Source organism: Oryctolagus cuniculus, chromosome 10, assembly GCF_051225735.1.
Source record: "Oryctolagus cuniculus isolate XC-2025 breed Fujian yellow rabbit chromosome 10, ASM5122573v1, whole genome shotgun sequence".
NCBI lineage: Eukaryota > Metazoa > Chordata > Mammalia > Lagomorpha > Leporidae > Oryctolagus > Oryctolagus cuniculus.
In genome coordinates this window covers 795,337-820,724 of record NC_142876.1, presented here as the reverse complement: position 1 = coordinate 820,724, position 25,388 = coordinate 795,337, and the positions used below count along the sequence as shown (strand labels likewise).

The following is a 25,388-nucleotide window of genomic DNA, read 5'->3' as shown; positions in this document are numbered from 1 at the left end:
AGCGTCCTCCCACACCGTCACCAAGGAGAAGGTGGTGACAGTCATGCCTCGCCAGAGCAGGCGGCACCTGACGGGCCCTGGTGCTCACCAGCACGGAGACAAGACCCGGGACCCCTTCCCTTCGGGTGGGACTGTCCCTTACAGAGCGGGCCATGCGGATTCACAGGGTGGCGGATGGTGGTGAGGGGCCACGCGGGGATGCTTTGCCTGCTTCAGCTTTATACTGTTTTTGTACAGCATTTTTTTAAAATTTATTTATTTATTTTTGAAATAGGGAGAGACAGAAGTGGACCTTCCATCCACTGTCCACTCCCCACGTGGCTGTAGCGGCCAGCGCTGAGCCAGACCAAAGCCAGGAGCCAGGAGCTTCATGCCGGTCCCCCATGTGGGTGGCAAGGACCCAAGCACTTAGACCATCTCCTCATGCTTTCCCAGAGCTTCCACAGGGAACTGGAAGTAGAGCAGCTGGGACCTAACCTGCGCCCGGATGGGATCCCGGCGTGGCAGGCAGTGGCTCTGCCTGCCACGCCACAACACCGGCCCCTTGAACAGCATTTTTTACAGAAAACTGAAAAGTACGAGTATCCACTGCAGCTCGTTCTTTGTAGCTCTGTGTTTAGAAGTAATTGTGAGCGAGTGTGGGGAGAGTGAATAAAACAAAGGAAATGATGCGAGCTGCAGTATTGCAGCAGATACTTCGGCACATCTGACAGCTTGGAATGTCGAAGTGCTGGGCAGTGCTAAGGTAAGGAGATGACTCATGAATCGACACGGTGTAGGAGAGGTCAGAATAAAATCAGCCCTCCGCGTGCAGAAATAGTGCAGGAGAATCACGCAGCGGCTCTTGTGGGCGCCCGTGTCTTACAGGTGCATTCTCAGGCTGCTGGGAACACGCCCGGGTCAGCTCCGCTGAGGAGAGCGCCGTCTTCCGCCCCCAAGATCAGGAAAAGCGTCAGCAGTCGGATCCACGAGGCGGTGAAAGCCCTCGCCCTGTGTCACAACGTGACCCCTGTGTACGAGTCTCGGGCTGGCGTCACTGGGGAGACCGAGTTTGCCGAGGCGGACCAAGACTTCAGCGACGAGAACCGCACCTACCAGGCCTCCAGCCCCGACGAGGTCAGTCTGCGTGTCTCAGGGAACCCTACCCACAGAGTACCCCTGCCCCGAGCCCTCCCACGGCCACTGCAGAGGCACAGGAACTGGTCTGGTTTGGAGTGGGGAGCAGCCAGGGGCATGCTGTAGCCATGGCGCTGAGACCGCCAGCTGTCTGTGGGCCACCTCGACACGGCCCGCACAAACACCTCTCCGAGCACCTGCAGCTTGGTTACAGGAAATAAGCTGAGGACAGTCAGGGAGCTTTCCAGGTGCTTGTACAAGGCCGGGCCTGACACAGCCGCTGTTACTCAGGCTGCGTCTCACTCCAAGTGAAGCATCTTAGATTTCCAGGTATTTTGCCAGAGTTTGCATGCAGCAAGCCTCTTCCAAAAGAGAAATGGGTTGTAAATGCTTTCAAAAATGTACAGAAATTTGTAAAGTCTTAGCTATGGAAAATTAGTCTTTTATTTATTTATTTTTAAGAGAATGCCTGTAACAGTTGGGGTTGGCCAGGGCTGAAGCCAGGAACCAGGGACTCAATGCAGGTCTCCCACGTGGGTGGCAATAGCCCCGTACCGGGTCCTCACTGCTGGCTCCCAGGGTCTGCATTAGCAGGAAGATAAAATCAAGACCGGAACCAGCACTCAAGCAGGCACTCTGAGAGGGACCCCAGGCATGTTACTGCTCGGTGAAGTGCCCACTGCCCACCTGGCCGGCTGCTGCAGTCTTGGTCTACGTGTGTGCAGAATCAGCCAGGCACTCAGAGGGACCCCAGGCGTGTTACTGCTCGGTGGAGTGCCCACTGCCCACCTGGCCGGCTGCTGCAGTCTTGATCCATGTGTGTGCAGAATCCTTCGCGCAGTTTCACGCTCACTCTGCCCTCTGCGAAGGAGCCAGACCTGCCATGAAGCAGTGCAAACTGGCTTCTCGTAGACTTTGTGAACGGTGTCATTTCAGTCAATTTAAGCAAAGGCACCTAGTGTTTCAAAGGGAGGAGTCTGGCGCTCTGCCGAGCGGTTTGTTGGAGGATAGACCGCTTCCCCAAGACGGCAGTGCAGGTGAGAAGCTGGTGCAGCCCACGCCCACCAGCGTGGCAGTATGCAGAGCCAGGCAGGAGCCTGTGAGGAGAGGCTGAAGAACTGGAACCTGCACGCCCAGCCACTTTGGACAACCATTTGGAAGGTCCTCAAACAAAGAAACGTGGAGATAGCAGGTGACCCAGCAGCTCCCAGATGTGTACCCAGAGACGGGAGAACATCTGTGCACACTACCATCATAGCAGGACAGCCAGCAGGCACTCGATACGTGGGTAGACAAAACTCGTCCCTCCCAGTCATGAAAAGGAATGAAGCAGTATCACACAGGACGGTGTGGGTGGACCTTGGAGAAAGGATGCCAGCCATGGCGTGTTTCCCACACAGGCTGTCACACACCTGCGTATCAGGTACCCAGGGCACACGCATCCCTGGGACAGGAAGTGCATTGTGGTTGCCAGGGGTTTCTTTCTGGGGAGGTGAGAGTGTTTCAGTTGGTGGCGTGTTGGTTACACACACTGTGGGTATACTGAAATCCACCATGTTGTACACTACAAGTGCTCATGTTATGCTACACGAAAGGTATATTGGCTGGCGCTGCGGCTCACTAGGCTAATCCTCCCGGCGCGGGCACACGGGTTCTAGTCCCAGTTGGGGCACCGGATTCTGTCCCGGTTGCCCCTTTTCCAGTCTAGCTCTCTGCTGTGGCCCGGGAGTGCAGTGGAGGATGGCCCAAGTGCTTGGGCCCTGCACCTGCATGGGAGACCAGGAGAAGCACCTGGCTCCTGGCTTCAGATCAGTGCGATGCGCCGGCCGCCACAGCCATTGGAGGGTGAACCAATGGTAAAGGAAGACCTTTCTCTCTGTCTCTCTCTCTTGGTCAAAAAAAAGAAAAAGGTATATTAAGACTATTTTAAGAGAAGGTGTAAAGTGAGTTTAGATTGTTTGAACGTAGAAAGAGTAGAAATGTTAAGATGCATGACAAAGATTAAACAAATTCTCAGATTAAAAAGCTGACTGTGCTAGCTGAGTTGCTCAGCTACTAACTTCTGATGCCTCCCACAGTGGGAATCCAGGCACAAACCCCTGCACTCCTGATGAGCACATAGGGCACACGGGCTGAGAGGAACAGAGGCAGAGGGGCGGGGGAGCCCTCGTCCCTGTGCTCCACTGTGCGTGCCTCCAGGTGGCACTCTTGGGAGGTGGGGCCTAGTGGGAGTTGCTCAAGCCAATCTGGGGAGTCCCTGGAGGGGAATTCTCCCAATGGGTTACCTTGGAAGCCTGAGTTTGGACCCCCGACTCTGCTTCCTGCCAGGCGTGTGAGCCTTCCTCTGCACCTGCCCCAGCACCCGCCGTGGCCCCCCCCCCCAGAGTGCACCCTCAGCCCCAGACCCGCCATGGCGCCCCCAGAGTGCACCCTCAGCCTCTGCACCTCTCTTTCTTTGCTGGGCCACTTGCCCAGGTATCCTGTCGTCTAACACAGGGCTGACCTGCGTGCTGGTCACAGACTCTGCAGTGGAGAACAGCACCCTGGCCGTCCAGGTGTGGACGTGCAGGTGAGCCGTCCTCACCTGTGGGAGCTGTGAGTTGAGAATGTTGGGAAGCAGAAGCCTTTGCAGTCTGTGGCTGTCACTGCAGTTGGAGACCTGAAGCTGGGGAACTGGGCATGGTTCTGGAGGTCGCCACCGGGGGGTGTCTTCTCGAAGCCCAGGGTCGCAGGTCTGGGGTAGGCCAAAGCAACACTGCGCTGAGGACCCCCAAGCCCCTCGCATCTGCACTCTTGGAAGCGGTGACCGAGGGGACGTCGAGAGTTGCAGTGAGAAGGAGCAGGGAAGGGCGTCCTGAACGTAGCCGCACATTTCACCAAGTGCAGGGCAGGATTGTTGAAAAAAATGTTTATTTTTAAAGCTTTAGCTACCTGGACGTTTCCTGTTTTGTTGCTTAGTCAAGGTATTATCTTCCTCTGTGTAGCTAATACAGTTTAGAAATGATGGCAGTGTCATCAGCCAGCTAAGAGGTTTTTATATGGAGGTGGGAAAACAGTCAAAAAGATGAAGTGGGGTTTTTTAAGCACTTTTAATAAAACAAAATGTGTTCATTCATTTGAAAGGCAGAGTTATAGAGAAAGAGGAAGAGACAGCGAGAGAAAGAGGAGAGGGAGAGAGAGAGAGAGAGGGGAGAGAGAGGAGAGGAGAGAGGGAAGAGAGAGAGGAGAGAGAGAGGAGAGGGGAGAGAGAGGAGAGGGAGAGGGAGAGGAGAGGAGACAGAGAGTAGACAGAGAGGATAGAGAGAGAGAGGAGAGGGAGAGGAGAGGGGGAGAGAGGAGAGGGAGAGAGAGAGGAGAGAGAGGAGAGAGAGAGAATCTTGCATCTGCTGACTGACTCCCCTGCTGCTCCCAAGGCCACAGCTGGGAACCGGGCACTGCGTTCAGGCCTCCTGTGAGGATGGCAGCCACCGGCGCTGCCTCCCCAGGTCTGCAGGAGCTGGAGCTGGTATTGAACCCACATGCTCCAGGGGGGGACATGTGCATAGTCAGTAGCTTCTTAACTGCTGGGCCAAACATCCAACCCCCGGAGTTGTTGTATTCAGCAGAGAAGGATGGATGCAGTGGGTAGGTGTGGTGCTGTGGTCCTTGATGGTGGCCGTTCTGTCCTGGGATTCTTGGGCTTGTCTCCGCTCTGTCCTCAGATGTCCTTGGGGCACGTGGCTGTCCAGTTGTGCTCTGTGTAGGGCTTCTCTCTCCATTCATGTCACAAGTCCTTTGAGAAGAGGCGCACACTCTCATGCCGTGTTGTGTCATGCTCATCTTCCTGGCGAGGGTCCACAAGCGTTAGCTGACTGAGGGACATGAGGGCAGTGGCTCTCTGGAAGCAGTCTTGTTTAGCGCACAGTGGGCCTTCAGACCAAGTTAGCAGAAGTGCCTGTAGCAGCATGCTGTGGCCCAGAGCTGCGGAGCAGTTTGCCTTCGGGGGTGGAATGGAATGATGGTAAGAACTTGGGCTCCCTCTTGGGAGGCCCACTGCTGGCTCTCTCCCTCAGAGGTGCGTAGTTTGTGGATGGGGATGAGTTGGATGTTGTAAGTTTCATGCGGGGAGATGAGAGCCCCACGCTGTCCCGCAGCGGTCACCAGTGTCTGCGTCCTGAGTCCTTTCAGCGTTGCCTGGTCCTCCCCCAGGTTCTGTCTTCAGATCCTGTCAGCCAGCGCACGCGCACAGTTCTCTTCTCACCATCCTCCGTCTGACATCTGGAGTCTGTGTGTCTCCGTGTTTACGCTGGACCATAGGAAACCTAAGAAAATCCATCCGGGCAGGTCTCAGCACGTTTAAGGTTCATGAATGTCATCCTCTGGCACCCCAGGGCAGGCTGTGGTCACCGCTCTGAAAGCAGCGAGCCACCTTCTCACCAAGCAGGGCCGAACACTCGGCTTTGTTATAGCATTCTAGAGGCATTCCCAGGAATTTCATGTGATTGAACTGAAAATAAATTATTCCAAGCCAGAAGCATGGCAAACACAATTGTTTTTCACAGGGAATATCTCATTGAAAGTATAAAGAGTACTGTATTGGGGCCAGCGCTGTGGCACAGCGGGTTAAAGCCCTGGTCTGAAGCACCAACATCCCATATGGGTGCCGGTTCTAGTCCCAGCTGCTCCTCTTCAGATCCAGCTCTCTGCCATGGCCTGGAAAAGCAGTAGAAGATGGGCCAAGTCCTTGGGCTCCTGCACCCACGTGGGAGACCCAGAAGAAGCCCCTGGCTCTGGCTTCGGATCAGCATAGCTTTGGCCATTGCGACCATCTGGGGAGTGAACCAGCGGATAAAAGACCTCTCTCTCTCTGTCTCTACCTCTCTCTGTAACTCTGTCTTTCAAGTAAATAAAATAAATCTTTTTTTTTTTTTTTTTTTTTTTTTTTGACAGGCAGAGTGGACAGTGAGAGAGAGAGACAGAGAGAGAAAGGTCTTCCTTTGCCGCTGGTTCACCCTCCAATGGCCGCCGCTGCAGCCGGCGCACCGCACTGATCCTGGCAGGAGCCAGGAGCCAGGTGCTTTTTCCTGGTCTCCCATGGGGTGCAGGGCCCAAGCACCTGGGCCATCCTCCACTGCACTCCCTGGCCATAGCAGAGAGCTGGCCTGGAAGAGGGGCAACCGGGACAGAATCCGGCGCCCCAACCGGGACTAGAACCCGGTGTGCCGGCGCCGCAAGGTGGAGGATTAGCCTATTGAGCCACGGCGCCGGCTTAAATCTTTTTTTTTTTAACTGTACTATGTATTTACCTTATTTACCTACCACAAAATACAGATTCTGTTTAAAAAAAAAGGCATGAGATTCTTTTTAAAACAAAAATATTTATTTGAAAGTCAAATAAAAGAGAAGCAGAGAGAGAGAGGCCTTTCATCTGCTGGTTCACTCCTCATTTGGCTACAATGGCCAGAGCTACACCAATCCAAAGCCAGGAGCCAGGAGATTTTTCTGCGTCTCCCACACAGGTGCAGGGGCCCAAGGCCTTGGGCCATCCTCTACTGCTTTGTCAGGCCAGAGCCGAGAGCTGGACCAGAAGTGGAGCAGCCAGGTCTTGAACTGGCACCCACATGGGATGCCAGCACTGCAGGCGGCAGCTTTACCTGCTACACCACAGTGCCGGCCTCATGAGATTCTTTTATCTTTGAGTTTTTATGTGTCTTTACATTTTTAAAATCTTAAATTCAGAATTCACAGTATAGAGCAATCCATTGATTCCAAGATTACTAAGAATTTAGAGAGATATACAAAACTGCTCATTTTACATTTAAATTTGTTACTTGTTTAAAATTTCTTTGCACTTTGAAAACTGGACAGTGATTAAAAGTAGCAGAGCCTTAAATAACCTGGGAAAATGCCTCACACATATTTTGAGTCTGAAAATGGAAACAGGGCCCATCCTGATTTTTAAAGAGCTCCATCGATGCAGTGTTTGGTCCCTGAAGGCCCAGGGAATCATCTAAACGGGCCATCATTCCGCTTCCTGAGCTCCGCTGTGGTCAGGCCGACGGGTGGTAGCCACGCTTCCCAGCCGCCACAGCGCCGCTCTGGGCGCGTTGTTTATTGAGTGGAGTGCTCAGAACCTTGCAGCCTGGAGCTCTGTCTAGGGGCTGGGTCGGTGGGTGCTTTCCCTGGAAGCTCGGCTCTGACCTGCCACAACTATGCGGTTAGCGAGCAGCCTTGCCTCTTCCGAGGCCTCGCGCAGGCACACGCCCTGGGACCCCGGTGCGGGGGCTCTGCTCTGCGGTGAATCTCAGAACCGTGCCATCTATTCGCCGGGCCCTGGTCCTCAAGTCTGGCAGACCACGCGCGCGCACGGTTCCTCACAAGAGACGCTGTCTTCATTTTCATTGCTGGAGTCAGAAAGGGCCTTTGTCTGAAAGAAAGGTGCACAGCTGCGTTTTGATGACACAAGTGATGGAGTCCCGGGGGAACTCCCTCTACAGAGGGTCCCGGGCGGCAGAGGTGCCGAGTGCTTGCGGCACGTGTCTTCCTGGGTGGGATCAGGCGCAGGAGGTCTGGACAGTGCTGGAGTCCAAGCGTGTGCACCTGATCTGTGTTCAGCGTGGGGAGCCTGCCTGTGTCCTGGTGATTTTCTTATGCTGGGGATCAATATCCCATTTTCTCCCAGAGAGCTGCCTCCCTTGTCACTGCACCGGCAGACTCGGTGCTCCCTGGGATTCCTTCACAGCTCCACCGCCCCCTCCTCGGCTGTTCTCACCTGCTCTGCTGCAGTGGCCAGAAGTCCTGGGCAGGCGTGGTGAGCTCAGGAGCAGGCCCTGGGCCTCAGCGGTCAGCAGCACGGGGATCAGGACGTGGGGGACAGGTTCTGTAAAGACCTGTGTTCTGGTCCTGAATGGTTGGTTGGCTGTGATTTCTAGAGACTGCCTTCTCCTGTGAAGGAGCTGCCTGTTAGAATTCTCTGCCCCCATGGCTGCCTTCTCTCACGTCCTGAGTTCCATAGGTAAATGTTATTTCAAGGTGCAGCTGCCATGACCTCACTCCTAGCTTTCTGTGCAAAAATCAGTAAGAATGAATCACAAGCCACAAGTGGGTTATTCAGAAGCAGAGGGGCAGTGCATCCCTAATAGCCTTGCTCACGGGCTCACAGAGGGAAGCGCGGGTGTATGTGGTGTGCTCTGTTTGTAAATTCATTTTATTGTGTGTGCCTATCGAAGCAAGACTAATTGTGGTGTTTGTCAATACATGTGCGAGGGCAAGTCATTGCCAGTGACACGAAGCCTTCACTCGGTGACCTTCAGGACCAATGGAGAGTAAATACTGCGTAGCCTGTCGGTGACTATTGATCAGCAGTTTTTCCAAATGATCAAACTGCATTTTACATTAATAATTCTATTAAATTATAACAATCACTGTAATAACCATGATCAAAAATGGCAAAATGTCAATAATTTAATTATAATTTATAAAGTACCTAGTAAAAATGTATGCTTGGCGTTTAGCTGGCGGCTACATGCATGTTATTGCTAATATGAAAGAAGGAAATTTCTCCCAAGTTTTCCAAGAATAATAGCACAGAAATTTCTGGGTAACAGAACTGAAGAGAAAAAGCAGCTGTAGCACCTTGCACCACACTGCGTCTCCTCCTGCGGTGGGGCTGGCTGAACCCTGCCGTCCCGGGCGCTCGGCCTGGAGAGGCACAGCTGGGTAAGCAGATTACCTACGACAGAGATGGCTTAGGTGAGCTGCCGAGTGGCCTGTGGAGGAGATTCGGCTCAGGCTCCCACTTGAACATGCTTTTTGCATTGCACATTTTAATTATTTTGTACGTTTGTATTTTTTACTGATACCACATTGCATATTTGAAATCCTGAGAGCTCAGTAATCAGAAGCAGTCATGTGAAATGCACCCCGGCGTTGAGTCCCGGCCTGTCTTTCCGCAGGTTGTGGGAACTTCTCTGGGGCCATTTCCTGTGGTGATGGGCAGCAGCTAACACCGTATTAACAGAAGCACGCGCTCTCCCAATCTGTTTTTCCTTGGAGACCGAGGAAAGTGCCCGGTCCTCTTGGAGAGCTGTGAATACGACCTGACAGTGTGGCCAGCGCCACGTTTGGCTGCCTGGCTGTCCTTGAGAGCATCCAGAGGAAACAGAGAAGGGCATTCGCACCTGCTCACCCTCACCCTCAGGAACGGGGCGCTGCACCCTCAGCTTTCGCATGCATTTCCTGCTGGGCATCTCCAGAGGTGCTAGGAAATGTGTGTTGTAAGGTGCAAGCTGAAGAAGCTGCATGGCTTTCCAATTTTTTTGCATCAGAATACACATACCTTTTAATCCCCTTTTTTTCTTGAACTTTTGAAGGGCCCTTGGGTGTGCTGTGGACACCTGAAAGACACTGTGGGAAGAGGCACAGCAGCTGCTTCACAGGCCCCACCCCCAGGCGAGCTTGGGGCAGGTGTGCCACGGCGCACTGCGCTCAGGCCCGTGTGTCAGAATGAAGAGTGAAGCCGGGAGTGTGGCATTAGACTAAAAACGTCCTGAGAGAAATGGGAAGAAAGGTGAAAACATAAACGTAATATTGCAAAAGCAGTACATTCAGAAGCCCATTTTTTGAGATTCTATTGAGTGGTTATGTTACTGGTAAGAAATAGTCTGCAAAATAGTGAATACATGTGAAATTATGCATGTGAAAAAATATGTAATAAATAGACTCAAATGTTTAAGACAGTGTTAAACATAGCCTCAAGGCTAATATTTTTTGAAGATCTCAGTAAAATAACTGTGTCCTGGAAAAATATAAATAAGCAAAATTAAGTATAATGAAACTTTAATTGGCCAGAAAATAATTTTTAAAAAAACAAAACAGAGGCTGGCGCTGTGGCATAGAAGGTTAAGCCTCTGCCTGCAGTGCCGGCATCCCACACGGGCACCGTTTTAAGTCCCAGCTTCTCCACTCCTGATCCATCTCCATGCTGACGCACTTGAGAACACGGTAGAAGATGGACCAAGTCCTTGGGCCCCTGCACCCATGTGGGAGAACCAGAAAAAGCTCCTGGCTCCTGGCTCCTGGCTCCTGGCTTCAGATTGGCCTAGCGCTGGCCATTGCAGCCACCTGGGGAGTGAACCAGTGGATTGAAGACCTCTCCCTCTCTCTCTCTCTCTCTCTCTCTCTCTCTCTCCTCTCTCCTCTCTCTCTCTCTCTCCCCCCCCTCCTCCCTTCTCTCTATTTCTTCCTTTCAAGTAAGTAAATAAATCTTTAAAAATAATCACCAAGAACACTTTTATAGTTCAGTGACAGCCACAAATAAGTCCCACACTATGAAAACTTTTCTAGAGCAAGGAAAAACTTTAAAACCCTCTGCTTCACCCTCCGAAGGCAGTTTCATCTGAATCCCAACTCTGACAAAAGATACCGTAACCACTTACGCAAGAAAAAAGGGATTTTCAGACAAGTTTTATGAATGGAGATACAGAAATCCTAAAAAATAGTGTCAAACTTTACAGTCTCCTAAAAGAATAATATGCCATGCCCAAGTAGCCTTTATGCTAGGATACAAAGATGACTCAATACCAAAAAATATAATAAAATATAAATATATTAATAATGTAAATAATTCAATATAAAACACACACTGATGAGACTTTTGACTCTGGTAGACTTTGGGGAAAAAAGGCATTTGAGTTAAAATTCACGACACATTCCTGACCAAAACAAGCAAGCTGTTGCAAAATACCTGATCATACACATGCAGAATGCAAGACACTTTGCGTGACCCAGGATCCCGGCCTCACCCTCACACCAGGTGAAGCCGTCAGCCATCGTCATGAGGGCACAGAGTAAGACAAGGGTGTCTGTTGTCACCGGCACCGTGCAGCACTGTCCTGGAGCAGTAACAACTATCACCACCTACGCAGGGCGCCATCTGCAGGCCCACAGTCACGCTGGAGCCAGCCTGCTGTGTCCACCACGGCGCCCAGCCGCAGAGCCACGGGTGCACTTCTGCTCCCACACTAAGTCTTCGAACAGCTGCTGAGAGAGGCACCTTCGTCCTATTGAATAACAGAGGACAGGGACAGTTTGGTTTCATTTAAATCCCAGGATGATTGTGTTGAGTGTCAATCCTGGCTCCCCAGCAGAAACGCTGGCGAGTTTTTAGACTGCTGGTCTGTGGGTCTTCCTCAAGTCTACTGAGCATTGCTTAATAAATCAAGAAGTAGATGCACACTTTTACATTATAGAGTATTGCTCATCTGCACTGTAGAGATTTTGAGTCAAAACTTGACACGGAGGGAGGCTCTTTATCTTTTTTAAAAAAAGGTGTTTTGTTGTTTTTTTTTAAGTTACAGAGAAAGTGGGAGACTGAGATTGCATCCGCTGGTTCACTCCCCAAATGGCCACAACAACCAGGTCAGGCTGAAGCCAGGAGCTTTTTCTGGGTCTCCCACGTGGGTGCAGGGGCCCAAGCACTTGGGCCATCTTCTGCTTTCCCAGGCCACAGCAGAGAGCTGGATCAGGAGTGGAGCAGCCAGGACTCGAACCGGCACCCACATGGGATGCTGGCACAGCAGGCAGCTGCTTTACCCACCACACCACAATAGCAGCCCCAGTAATCTGTCTCTATATTAGGATATTAATCCAAGATCTTCACATTGGGACATCCTGGGAATCTGCACACCGTGCTGAGAGCCTGGCCAGTGAGCAGGAATCTCTAATTGCAGGTGATTTTAGAGAAGCCACTCTAAAAAAAAAATTGTTGATAGAGAACCAGTTTCCTGTATTTCATAGATACAATTCTAAGAACATAACCAAACTCTCCTCCTGGCCTGGCCTGGATCCAAGAGCAGCCACTTTGTGTGGTGGGTCAGTTTTCCCATCAGAGGAGCCAGTGACCTCGGCTCCCCCCACCCCAGGCAGCCTGTAGTCCTCTCTGAAATACCCCAGAGGTGTCTCAGGTTCTGTGTCAACTACAGAAATTTTATTTTAAAGTAAGAGCTGAGGTGGCTGTGGTAACCTCTACCAAAACATGTAATGAAAAATGATGCTTTCTCTAGACTCTTCCAAAAAATAAAATGGGAAAGAGCACTTCTCAGTTTGTTTTCTGGTGCCTGTTAACTCGACCCCACAGTCAGACCAGTATCACCTAAGAAGGTTGCAAAAATCTATGACAGAATATACAAGGATCGAGGCCAGCAACGCAGGAGAGCGGTCACAGTCCCTGGCGTGCATCTTCTCCGAGGAACGCAGGCTTGGCTCCCAGCCCCAGTCCCTCAGTGTGTGCACTTCACCAGTAGAGCAGCAGAGAGGAGTCATGGATCGTGTCGTAGATGCAGAGGACAGGGAAGCGCTTAGGCAATCAGGCACCTGCCCCAACGAAGCCCTCAGTGGACTGGGGATAGAAGACAGCGTCTTCTGTGTCCCAGAGAGCGTCAGTGAGGAACCCGCCAAGAGCCTAGGCCTCCTGTCACCCCACAGCCACTCAGGACCGCACCACGGCATTCCCAGAGCAGGAAGGCGAGGCGGGACAGAGAAGACTGTCTTGTTCCTCATGATTATCGCCAAAGACTTTGCCAAAAAGCCACTAAAATCTAACAGTGAACTTTAGCAAAATTGCGCATTATGATGTCCTTATACAAAAGTTACTCATGTTTTTATGTAGTAGCAACAAGCAACTGGAAATTGAAAATTTATAATATATCATTTACAAAGCACCAAAACGTCATGAAGTATTTATAAGCTCTAACAAAATGTGCAGTATTCAAATACTGGAAACAGCAGGAAGAAGAGTGGAGTGTGTCGTGCTCACAGGCCGGGAGACTTCACAGGTGTGTTTGTGAGATGCCAGGGGCTTGCTGCAGGCTAAGGGCCCTGCTCGGGGGCCTCACCACACGTGAAAAGTGACTCCAACCAGGCTGTACCCAGGTGGGAAGCCTGAAGTTAGACCATTTCTATCAAAAAACACAGGAGAAATCTTGGTAGCCTTGAGTTAGGGAACGTTTTCTTGACACACAAAAAGCACAAATAAAAAACATTGATGACGAGTAAAAATACTGTGTTCTTGAAAAGACATGGATAAGAACATGGCAGCAGGCCACAGACTCGTGGGAAATTCATGCAAAATGTACATCTGACAAATGATGGACCAAATATATAAAGAATTCTCAAAGCTCAAGAAAAGAAGAGCCCAATTTAAACCTTGGCAAAGGGTTTGAAGAATTATTTCACCAAAAAGAGATGTGAACCTTGACTGTATAGTGCTATAAAAACAACTGATGGGGTTTATGTAAAAGTGTGAGATCCAAGGCAACCACGTGCAGGGATCCAGACACAACAATCATGGTAGGTGGAGTTGTGTGCCCTGGGGGAGCAAAGGGCCTGTTTCTGATAGGTTGTGAGGAGTCAGACACAGCCGCCAGCATCTTGTGACGGCAGGAGGTCAGGACCCAGCGCGTTGATGGAGACACGGCAGGGGGCACCGGAGCCCGCACTGCTCCAGCAGCAGGGTGAATAGAGCAGAGTGGGTTACGGTCCAGAGTGTGAACTGAGGTGCGGCAGTCCACATGGCACAGGCACACAACTGGGTCAGTGCACGCATGGACGATACAGACACGGCTGGGCCGGTGCACGCGTGGGCGATACAGACACGGCTGGGCCGGTGCACGTGTGGGCGATACAGACACAGCTGGGCCGGTGCACGCGTGGACGATATAGACATGGCTGGGTCGGTGCACGCGTGGACGATACAGACACGGCTGAGCCAGTGCACGTGTGGACGATACAGACACAGCTGAGCCAGTGCAGCATGGGTGATACAGACACGGCTGGGCCAGTGCACGTGTGGACGATACAGACACGGCTGGGTCAGTGCATGTGTGGACGATACAGACACAGCTGAGCCAGTGCGGTGTGGGCGATACAGACACGGCTGAGCCAGTGCACGTGTGGGCAATACAGATACCGCTGGATCAGTGCATGTGTGGAGGATACAGACGTTCAGGAGGTGTGGCCTGTGACCTGAGTTGGGGTGAGTGCATGCTCAGGAGGTGTGTGACAGTGTCAAGTGCAGGGTCAGGAGGTATGTGACGGTGTCCTGGTCAGGGTGGGTGCACACGCAGGAGGTGTGGCCCATGACCTTCTGAGTCAGGGTGGGTGCATGCTGAGGAGGTGTGGCCCATGACCTTCTGAGTTGGGGTGGGTGCACGCTCAGGAGGCATGGCCTGTGTGCTGGCACATCACTGTTGGCTTGCAAATGCTACAGGAGCCCCCTCCTCCATGTACACCTTAGAGAAAACCACCAGATTTCAAACTTTTAAAAAAGTTCTTTGGCCTTTTTCATGATATTTTACAGTAATTGATTAAAAATTCCTCTTCATCTTTGGCATTTAATTTAGAGTTTTCTTGCGATTGGCTTCCGTGGAAGACACCAGGGAGGCTGCCGACGGGCGTGTGGCTTCTGACCTCACTGGTCTCTGACGCGTGAGGGGCAGGTTCCCGCTGACCCCTGTACCTGGTCTTGTGAGACTGAGATGTGTTAGGGGAGAGGACAGCACCTCTCAGGGCACAGCTGCCCTGCCCCTGCCCAGCCTGTTCCCCAGGTCCCATGGCCGCTCTGCAAAGGGCCAGGGGAGAACCGTTTTGGTTTGCTTCCAGGAAAGACGAAGATTAGTGTCGGAGACTAGAAGGTGGAAGGGGAGGGGTCAGACGTGGCTGCTCGTAGTTACCACAGACCCAAGGCGCTGATGGCCTGGAGGCGGGGTCTCGTCTCTGTGGGGCGACGCAGCACCCAGTGGAGAGGGGCAGCAGCCAGGTGCACCTTCCACTGCTGTTGAGTTCCACCCAACACGTGTCTTTTCCTCTTCAGAAAAAGCGTGGTTGCTCTTCTCTCAGTGCTGAGGCCCACGATGCAGGTAGTGGCCACTTGACGCTGCGGGACACTGTGTCTTGCTGCAGCTCCCTCCCTTGCAGAAGTAAAAGACAAACCGACTCCCCACCCCCCCCCACCTGACCCTTGCCCTCTGTTCTGACACCCAGGCCACTCCGAGAGTGGGAGAGAGCGTGCCTAGACTGGGGACAGCCCTTCAGTTTGCTGTGTTGCCAGCGTTAGGTGTGAGTTATTTGGATATTAAGTTGGTTATGGATTTGGTGCACTGGTGTGGTGTTCTGTTAAGTGGAGATAAAATGCAAAGGCAAACAGTGTGCCGTTTCAGGATGCACAGGGCCTGGCACGCCGTGGAATCGCTGACTCAGCTTCTCTCAGGCAAGGATGTGCTGTGTGTCCAGTTTGCTTTCATGTCTGCATTCAGTGTCACCAGGTTTTAGGTTTCTGTCTAAGCACCCCGCCCCTGTGGGAAGAACACGTGAGGGTGGTCCCCGTTTCCGGGCCACAGCCCCGTCAGGCTGGAGCGTCTGCCGGTGTCCAGGGCAGTGAGCGTCTCTGGGGGGCTGAGCACATGGTGTGGGCTCTGCAGCAGATGAGCTGGAGGTTCCGCATACCCTCATCCAGAGTGGTTTCCTTCGCTGGCATTCGCCTGTAGGCCTAATCCAGAAGTGGCTAATTTATGTTCTCCAAAGAACGCTGCCCTGCACCAGGGGCAGTGATTAAAGAACCGACATCTTAGGAAAAAGTCCAGCGTTCGTTTTTCCTGGGTTGGTATTAGAGTTGCCCCCAGGCTGAGTGCTGACCGACCCTTGGAGCGCGGGCTGGGTAGAAGCAGCTGCGTGGTTTCTGTTGCAAGCTGCTGCCTCAGGGGGGTTGTGAAGCCGAGCTTACACAGTGAACAGTCACCAAATGCGGCGGGACACCGTGAGGTGTGCAGGTGCTCTCGGAAGGGTGCGGCTTGTGGGTCACAAGGGCGGCGTCACCTTTTGCCATGTAAACTGAAAATTAACCTTGAGAGTATTGGGTCGTTAACAGCTTATAGAAGAATTTTGTTGGGAAAAAAACGTGCAGTACCACGTTGATTTTACGTTTGCAGTGGTGCTGCAGGGTGGCGGCCGCGCCCCCGCTCTGGAGGTGCTGTGGTTCCTGTCGTCGCCCACGTGCCTTTTTTTAGCACTGTGAGTCAGGGCACGTTGCCATGCTGTGAATTACAGTCCTGCGCCCTGGGCCCCTGTGTCCTGGTAACGCGCCGGGAGGTCGGGAGCCGGCGGCTCAGCACAGCTGTGCCTGGGAGGCAGGGGCGGGCCAGCCCCGCTCTCGCCCTGTGACACGGCCCATGCTGCTGCAGCTGCCGTTGGGTGACAGCCCTCCCGAAACCTGGGGAGCAGAAGCCATTTTGGCTTCTCCTGGTGAAGCCTTCTGGGGAGTCAGGAGAGAGGCCTGCAGCCTGGCGGAGTCATCGGGGGTGGGAGTCACCATCTTTCTAAGACCCACGGAGACGAGGAAGGACGCTCGGCAGCATTTCTGTGGCATTTGACGAGCATTAAACACCCAGCGTGTTGCTCTTTGTGAATTATCTTCTAGGAGGCCAAGACAGGGATCGTACTTAGACCAGAGTCAGAATCCGCTAGTGTCTCTTTCGCTCCTTTAAGGAAAGAGCACCAGCTTCGTATCAGGAGCGGGGAGCCTCGGGCTTGTCAGGGTGACATCGGGCGTCTGCTGGAACAGACGCTGTCCCCCAGATGCCACCTGAGACCCGGGGTGTCACCAGCTCGTGTTTCGGGTTTGTCTCCAGAACGTGGGTGCTCCTGCTGTGGTGCGTTTCTCCCTTGATGCCGTGTAGGCACGGCCACAGCCATTCACAGCCACCACATTAAGCAGAACGGGCCAGGCCAGGCTTGTTCCTTGCGTGTCCCTCCCGGCCAGGGCTGTGGGCAGGGGCAGGTGACGCCCGCCTCCCTGGGCCTGGCGCATCTGTGCGGGGCTGGGTAGGACCCTGGCGGGTTGCCCTGGAGACTGGATGCTGTGTTTCTCCTCCATGGGAAAACTCATTAACTGCATAGTGTTGTCATAGCCTGATAATAGCAGTAATTCTGCAGTTAAGTCTCTCCTTGGCAAGCTAATATCTAACATTTTGCTGTCCCTGAATGGTGAGCTGACTGTATGATTCTATTAATTTAAATGAAATGTGTATTTCTAAATGATAAGTTTGGGCCAAGGAGAAATTCAGACGTGTGTAGCTATTCCTACTGCAGAAAGCAGGTTGTGGAGTTGTGTCCAGCGGCTGGAGCTGTGGAATGAGCCATGGGAATGGCCAGACGAGAGGCTGGAGCCCAGGGTGTCTGAGCTACCCCTGGGCAGGGCCGGGGAGGAGTCCTGAGGCTCGAAGGGGCAGTCGGTGTGCAGTGTGCAGCGTGGTGTGCAGTGCATTGCCCTCTGTTGGTGTGGCGGGCACTGGTTGTGGACTGTGCTGGAGGAGAAAAGGCACCTCCAGTTGCCTTCTGGGGTGCGGATGAGGGAGGGAGGTTTGCTTCCGCTCTTATGTGCCTCCTTGATAGAATGTGTTTCTGATGTAAAGGTTGATTCGCGGCTGTGGGGCTACAGCTAGAGAGGAGCAGGAAGTTTTCGGGTTCTGTGGCACAGTGGGGTGACCATAATGTCAATGTGCCACGTACATGTCCATTTAAAAAAACAGAAGCTAGGACTGGGGATGTTTTCACTGTGCACACGTGTTACATGCTTGGACAGCTAAAATATATTTGCCTTGATTGGATGTTCACAGTGTATACCTGTAAAAGGACCTCATAGTATCCCATAAATATGCACAATTTTGTGTTCATTTTGAGACCTTTTTGGCCGGCACCGCGGCTCACTAGGCTAATCCTCCGCCTTGCGGTGCCAGCACACCGGGTTCTAGTCCCGGTCGGGGCGCCGGATTCTGTCCCGGTTGCCCCTCTTCCAGGCCAGCTCTCTGCTGTGGCCAGGGAGTGCAGTGGAGGATGGCCCAAGTGCTTGGGCCCTGCACCCCATGGGAGACCAGGATAAGTACCTGGCTCCTGCCATCGGATCAGCATGGTGCGCCGACCGCGGCAGCCATTGGAGGGTGAACCAACGGCAAAAGGAAGACCTTTCTCTCTGTCTCTCTCTCTCTCACTGTCCACTCTGCCTGTCAAAAAAATAAAAATAAAAATAAAATAAATAAAAAATAAAAAAGACCTTTTTAGTAAAATACAGGGAAAATCAGTAACTGAGAACGAGAGTGCCAGACCTCCCTTAGTATTTCACCGCCTGCTTTCCTGGGACTGTCCTGTTCCACTTAAAGTATCCAAAAATTGCTTATCCACACTGGTGTGTCTGTGTCTGTCTGCCTGCAGCCCCGGCTGCCTGCCTGAGGGGCGGGGAGCGGCCCACCACGCTGCCCACACAGCCCTGCTGCAGCTCTGCAGGCAGGGACGTGTTGAGTCCCACGTGCCTCTGCTGCTCCGGCCCAGGCGCCCCCTCTCTGCACCGTGGACTCAGCACTAACAGCAGTAGAGCCAGCCGTGAGCCCTCCGACGCGGGAAGACCTTCCTACGTTGTTCTGCAGAGGCTTGCAGTTCCGTCTGCCCGCGTGTAGATGGCTTCTGTGAGCAAGAGTTGAGTGCAAAATCCTCACGTTTTGCTGATGACATGAGCACCCAGAACCAGCCCTCGGGGACCCCGTGGGCGGCCTCCGTCGCAGCCACATTATTGATGAGGAAACTGGGATTGAGAGAGTGCTGGGCTCTGCTCAGAGTCCTGAATCCTGAGCTACACAGCTGCCCCAGACCAGAGCAGTCTTATCATTTTCCTGCAGAATCAGTGTGAGAGCCCAGAGGACAGACATGGGGTCAGGAATACACTGACACAGGACAGGATTTAGAATGTTCTTGATGGGATTTGAGTGTTCAAAGCCTAAGGCCGGAACAAGCTCCTCCTGCTTAGGTGGCGAGCAGCGTCAGAAGAGACCGGCCTGGGCCCCAGGATGCAAGCGAGGGTTGTTGGCAGGTGTCGGCACTGCCGAGCACGTGAGGGACTGCCTTTTCCTGGAGTCCCCTGAGAACCAGAGGCAGGGGCCTCAGCAGCTCACACTCCAGGACTAAGTGGCCGGGGCCCCCTCCAGATTTCGAAACCGTCTGGCTCTCCAGAGCTGCAAGACCAGCACTGCAAGTGCGTCTTTGTGACCTTGGAGGCCTCGTGAGAAGTAAGACCAAGGGACCTTGTGTCCTGCTGCTCGCCTGTGAAACACTGTCCAAGGTACAGCCTGAGGTGGCTGCAGAACCAGACCTGACTTTGCCGTGTCTCACAAGGGGCTCCCGCTTGCTGGTGTGGCTTCCACGAAACTCAGTGGCCTGCTATCTTGCTGTTCCCACAGGTTGCGCTGGTGCAGTGGACAGAGAGCGTGGGGCTCACTCTGGTCAGCAGGGATCTCACCTCCATGCAGCTGAGGACGCCAGGCGGCCAGATCCTGACCTTCTGCGTCCTGCAAATGTTCCCTTTCACGTCGGAGAGCAAGCGCATGGGAGTCATCGTCAGGGTAGGCATGGCTTGCTGACGTCACTCACGGGGATGGCTGGAGCGTGCCACATCCATTCTTTCAGCCACGCCTTTTGAACGTTTGTTTATTGTTTAAAATAAAGATTTATTTTATTTGAACGTTACAGAGAAAGGGAGAGACAGAGATCTTCTATCTGCTGATTGACTCCTTAGATAGCCACAGCTGTCAGGCTGAAGCCAGGAACCTGCACTTCCTTCCAGGTCTCCCACGTGGGTGCAGGGGCCCAAGCACTTGGGTCATCCTCCACTGCTTCCCCAGACCATTAACAGGGAGCTGGATAGGAAGAGGAGCAGCAGAGACTTGAACCAGCGCCCATGTGCTGCCAGGTTTGCAGGCAGCAGCTTTTCCTCTGTACCACAATGCCAGCCCCAGTTTGTTTGAAAGGCTAAGTGACAGAGAGACAGAGACAGAGACAGAGAGAGAGAGACAGAGAGAGGGAGAGAGAGAGAGACAGAGAGAGGGAGAGAGAGAGAGACAGAGAGCTTCCATCTGCTGATTCACTCCCAGCATGTCTGCAACATCTGGGGCCAGACCTGGCCAAAGCCTGGAGCCAGGAACTCCATCTGGGTCTCCTACATGGGTGGCAGTATGTGAGCCATTTTTCAGTATTTTAAGATCCAAAATTTTCCCAAAATAACAGTTAAATATCTTCATAAATGCAATATGCTTATATTTTGTTTTAAAGGAAAATCCAGTAACTCATAACTGAGAAGCTAAGGTAGACACCTAGTGATAGAAAGTAACTCTCCTAAGACTTCTGCAGGAAGAGCAAGTAAATTGTGTTGTTACCAACTTCTGATCAACTGAAAATGTTTTGTTTCATTTTCAACTGAAGTAGCAGTCCAGAAAGTTTCACTGAGTGATTTATGACCATGAAATTGCTACAATATACTGCTACTAAACTGGTTTTTTTTTTAACAAATAGCAAAAACTTATTTTGGACTTTGGCTAATCTGTGAAGCATTCAGTCAAATCAAAATTTTTAGAGAATTAATGCTTGCATTGCAACCCTAGTTTATATGCTAACAAATTACAATTCAAAAGCTTCCAACGCTGCCTCACAGAGAGCGAGGTTACGTTCTCTGGTCATTGTGCTCTGCGTGGAAAAATACATGGACGGCTCCCCACAAAGGAGCACCTTCACCAAGGATTATTTTTCTGGTGCCTTTTCTGTGAGACCAGCATTACCTGCAAGAACCAGCGCCACCCAGGCGTGCCTGTGCTCACTGTGTTGCAGGACGAGTCGACAGCGGAAATCACGTTCTACATGAAAGGCGCCGACACGGCCATGGCGGCCATCGTCCAGTACAACGACTGGCTGGAAGAGGAGGTGAGTGTTTTAGCACGGTCAGTGAGCAGGGGCAGAAAATGTGTATCCCAACCAGCAGACACTGGTACCGCTGTAATAAATCAGGCACTGAAATCTCAAACCACACACAATAGGTTGCCCAAGATAGTATCACGTTTCCGCTAAATTATTTTAAATACTTCGAGTTCTCAGTTGCATAAAGCATGCAGGGTAGAAGCCATACGCACCTGTGAATTTTGTGTTTGTGTCCATATAAATAAGCAGTGCTTTCTTGTGTGGGTAAACACCGCGGGTGTGTTCAAGTACATCCTCCAGGAAGCAAATTTATTTACGATAGCAGAAACAGACGCTCACTGCAGAGTTCTGAATACTCGTAACATTGTGTATGTAACCAAGGTTATATTTTTATACATTTATTTTGTAAGCTAAATATTTGCAAGGAGACTTTAATTGGAATTTTAATCTAGTGCTAATTTGTGTATAGGATTTACCTAAAAATAGAAAATTAGTTTCAGATACTATCCCACAGGGCATTAGATTTGCCCTAAACAGCTGTGACTTGCAGGCGGCCCCATGTGGTTGCATCCCTTGCTGTGAAGTGCATGTGTGAACCAGGGGCTGGGTTTCAGAGGGGACGAGAGCCATCGCTGTTGTCAACAGGACCCTTTGTGCCACGCGCGCAGCTGTGCAGGTGCTCACGTAGCTGTGTCCCGCTGTCAGCCCTCACAGATGACCTGTCGATACACCTGCCACGCCCCGATGTTCGCAGTGGTATTGGCAGCACGAATCAATACCTCCTTCAGGGCGCTTTGATTTAATCAGGGACGTGAATACATTAAGCTCCCTGAAGACCTAGTAAAATGCCATAAAAATTACTTTTGGTCATAATGACGTGCAATTAATTGTAAAATACTTGTTTAATTTATTTAGCTTTATGAGGTCAAATCAATAAATGTCTTGCAACAGACAGATAATGTCAGATTGATTTTCACAAAGATAACTTTATTAAAAACACTCTGTACGTTCATTTTTTTCAACTTGCATTTTCCTTCCAAAGATCTCATGACCTTCATCAGTGTCTGTCATGAAAGCACTGGGGTCTGGCAGGCCGTGGCTTTGTGAGAAGACAAAGCTGAGCAGCCCTCGGAGCCTGCATGCACAGAGGCTCTGCCCCCGCACCTGTGCTCTGCGTCTCAGCCAGGCCAGCTTTCGAAAGCCTGCAGCAGGCTTGCCACGAGGTTGCCCTGGGTCGGCTGAGGGGTCGCTGCGATGGGCCTGCTTCCCCCAGCCCTGACGGGAGACAGCACGGCCCCGCCTCGCCAGGGCGCCGGGTCGTCTGCCCGGGGCCTCGGCCATCCATGAGCAGGGTGGGGGTCTCGGCTGGTGCGCGGCCCAGGAGGGACTGCTGTGCCCGATCTCACAGTGCTCAGCAGACCCTCAGAGCTGGCCGGCTTCACAGGGAATCGCCAGACACCCCTGAGTAGCTGCAGGCTTCTGTTTACCGACTGACATCTGACCACTGAAAGTGGCCTTGGGAACACGCGTGTCGGAGGTGACGAGTGACCGCTGTGGTCGGGGGGCCAGCGTGCGTGCTCCCGGAGCAGTGCTCCTGTCCCCAGTGCCGAGCGCACGAAGGTCAGAGGCCGTTCCCACGCTTCACCGTCACTTCCCGTTGCTGCCCCAGACCCGCCGCCAGGCCCCCGCACACGTGTGTGACGAGGTCACGGGTTGCCGTGAGCTTTATCAGGCTGTGCTTTTGCTCCTCCCGCCGTGCAGTCTCGTGGCCGGGCTGCTGGCGTTTGCTTTCCTTCTCGTTCAGAACGGTGTCGTGGGTTCATTTCTTGGGGACGTGTTTGTCGACGTGCATGCTCACATTGTTCACGCTCATTTTCATGTGGATGTTGTCACTCGGCTCCTCTTAGCTCCTCGGGTTGGAGGGGATTGTCCCCAGTAGCATGTTGCCTCCTGGTCCCGCCTCCGCCAGTCCCATCCATCACACGGCCTGAGGGCCTGAGCTGCGTCCACCAGCCTGGGCTGCAAAAGTTGCCCCATCTCAAAAAGTGGCCGCTTCATGTGCTGTGGAGAACCTGCTATTCTGTACGTTAGCAACACATGCCCAAAGCTCGCGACGTGTGCTGGGGGTAGGGCTTTGAAAGCATCGTCATAACTTGAAATGCGTCCTCAAAGCTGAAATTTGAGAGGGTGCCCAGCACAGGGGATGAGCAGGTGCGCCGTGTGCGGGTGCTGTCCCCACCCCAGTGCCCGGGCACTCGCTCTGGCTGGGGAGACTCGGCCAGCCACAGTATCAGCGGTCCAGGCGCTCCGAGAGCATGGAGTTCATTGTGCTGCCTGTTTCTTTTTTATAAAGATTTATTCATTTGTTTGAAAGGCAGAGTTACAGAGGGAAAGGGAGAGACAGACAGAGAGAGAGAGAGAGAGAGATCTTCTTCCACCTGCCGGGTCACTCCACAGATGGCTGCAGTGGCCAGGGCTGGGTCACGCTGAAGCCAGGCACTGCATGTGGCAGCTGAACCCACTATGCCACAGCACCTGACCCTGCCCTTCTTCTTTAAATTTAGTTTTGTTTTGTTTTTTTTAATAAATGACTTTTCTTTTTTTAACAAGCAGAATTAGACAGTGAGAGAGAGAGAGAGAAAGGTCTTCCTTCCATTGGTTCACCCCCAAAGTGGCCGCTACAGGTGACACTGCGCTGATCCGAAGCCAGGAGCCAGCTGCTTCTCCTGGTCTCCCATGCGGGTGCAGGGCCCAAGGACTTGGGCCATCCTGCACTGCACTCCTGGGCCACAGCAGAGAGCTGGACTGGAAGAGGAGCAACCAGGACAGAATCCAGCCCCCTGACCAGGACTAGAACTTGGGGTACCAGCTCTGCAGGTGGAAGACTAGCCTAGTGAGCCGCGGTGCTGGTAAATTTAGTTTTTATAAAGCAAACTTCCCTCCATGAAATGCTAGCTTTGAGGTTTAAAGCTTAGGCCTGCATAGCTCAGGTGGCCCTCAGTCATGAGCGCTCACTGGTGTCTTCCTGGTGGAAGAGGGCCCCTGTCCCTGAAGGGGTGCAGCGGTCCTGCTCCCCAGGCTCTGGCCTCCATCCCAGGCCAGGCCCCACCCCCAAGATGGCCAGCACTGCCTCATGCCCAGGGGGCGGTGGCAGCCCTGGTGAGTCCCAGCACCTCTCTGAGCAGGGCTGCTCGGGGTTTCCCTGGCCAGGAGGCAGGGCTGGGCCCACAGGAGTTAGGAAGGTGGTGTTCCTGGCGTGTGCTACCTGGAGATTGAGACCCGGCCCCTGTCCACACAGCCATCAGCCAGGTGCACACTTGGAAGTGCAGGCAATGTGCCAGGAGCATGGGTCAGATGTGGGGAGTGTGGGGGACGTGTGGGGGGTTTGAGGGACGTGCAGGGACGGTGGGTTAGGTTGGGGGTGTGGGTAGCATGTCAAGAGGTGGGTGATGTGCAGGGAGTATATGTGACGTGTTGGGAGTATGGGCGGTGTGCAGGGCGTGTGGGTGGCGTGCAGGAAGTGTGTGTGACATTTTGAGAGTGGGTGGCGTGCAGGGAGCGTGTGTGACTATTGGGAATATGGGTGGCGCGCAGGGAGCATGTGTTACATGGTGGGAGTGTGAGTGGCATGCAGGGAGTGTGTGACGTGTTCGGAGTGTGGGTGGTGTGCAGGAAGCATGTGTGGCATGCAGGGCATGTGGGTGGCGTGCAAGGAGCGTGTAACATGTTGGGAGTGTGAGTGGCATGCAGGGAGTGTGTGACGTGGAGAGTGGGTGGCGTGCAAGGAGCATGTAACATGTGGGGAGTGTGTGTGGCGTGCAGGGAGCGTGTGTGACGTGCCAGCAGTGGGTTTCTCTCCCTGAACGTGCAGTTGACTGTCGGCATGCTCACCTCCAGCCTGTGTCTTGAATTTGTGCATCTAAGAGGGGAAGTGCTGGGTTTTTTGTCTGGTGCTCTGTGCTTCTAGAGGCTTCTTGTCCATGACATGTGTCAGGTCCCATGCTCCCCTCTGCACAGAAGGAAGGGAGGCCCTGTAGCTCTGGATTCTGGCCCTTATCCCGCCAGGCTCAGCTGGTGACACTGCCTTTGCCTGTGTCTGCAGTTGGGGTGGCCAGCAAGGCCAGTGAGGAGGCGTTACAGCAGAGCCGCAGGGAGAGTCGGCATAGGGCATCATAGCACGGGGCAGAAACAGCTTTCAGACCCAGACCCCAGGTCTCAGCTGCTGCACCACGTGAGGCCTCCCCACCAGGTGTGTCCCCATCCCACCGCTGTCACCTCCTCCTCTGCTGGCTGCAGACAGCCTGGTGCCAATGTCCAGCATGCAGAGAACCCCTGCTGTGACTGTGAGGAATTCTGCTGAGCTCAGGGTGCCCCGAGGTGTCCATCTCTTGACCTGCCATCTCCCGGGAGCAGCCGGAGTGTGGGTGTCACGTAGGTGGGGAGCAGAAATGGTCACTTAGGTAAATGAGCACTCTTCTGGAGCCAGCATTATGGCATGGTGGGTT

General features: G+C 52.9%; 1 protein-coding gene across 12 annotated transcripts in view; it reads left to right on the top strand.

Moving 5' to 3' along the window:
* The window catches only part of ATP9B (ATPase phospholipid transporting 9B), a 245,959-nt gene that overhangs the window by 192,325 nt on the left and 28,246 nt on the right, over positions 1–25,388 (top strand). For all 12 annotated transcript variants that reach the window (XR_016213832.1, XM_051840449.3, XM_070049842.2 and 9 more), the window contains 3 exons: positions 868–1,116; positions 19,377–19,538; positions 20,797–20,889. Coding sequence is in view for 11 of the 12 variants with exons in the window: in XM_051840449.3 (XP_051696409.3) it covers positions 868–1,116; positions 19,377–19,538; positions 20,797–20,889 (504 nt within the window). In the remaining variant the exon portion in view is untranslated. The remainder of the gene's footprint in view (positions 1–867; positions 1,117–19,376; positions 19,539–20,796; positions 20,890–25,388) is intronic.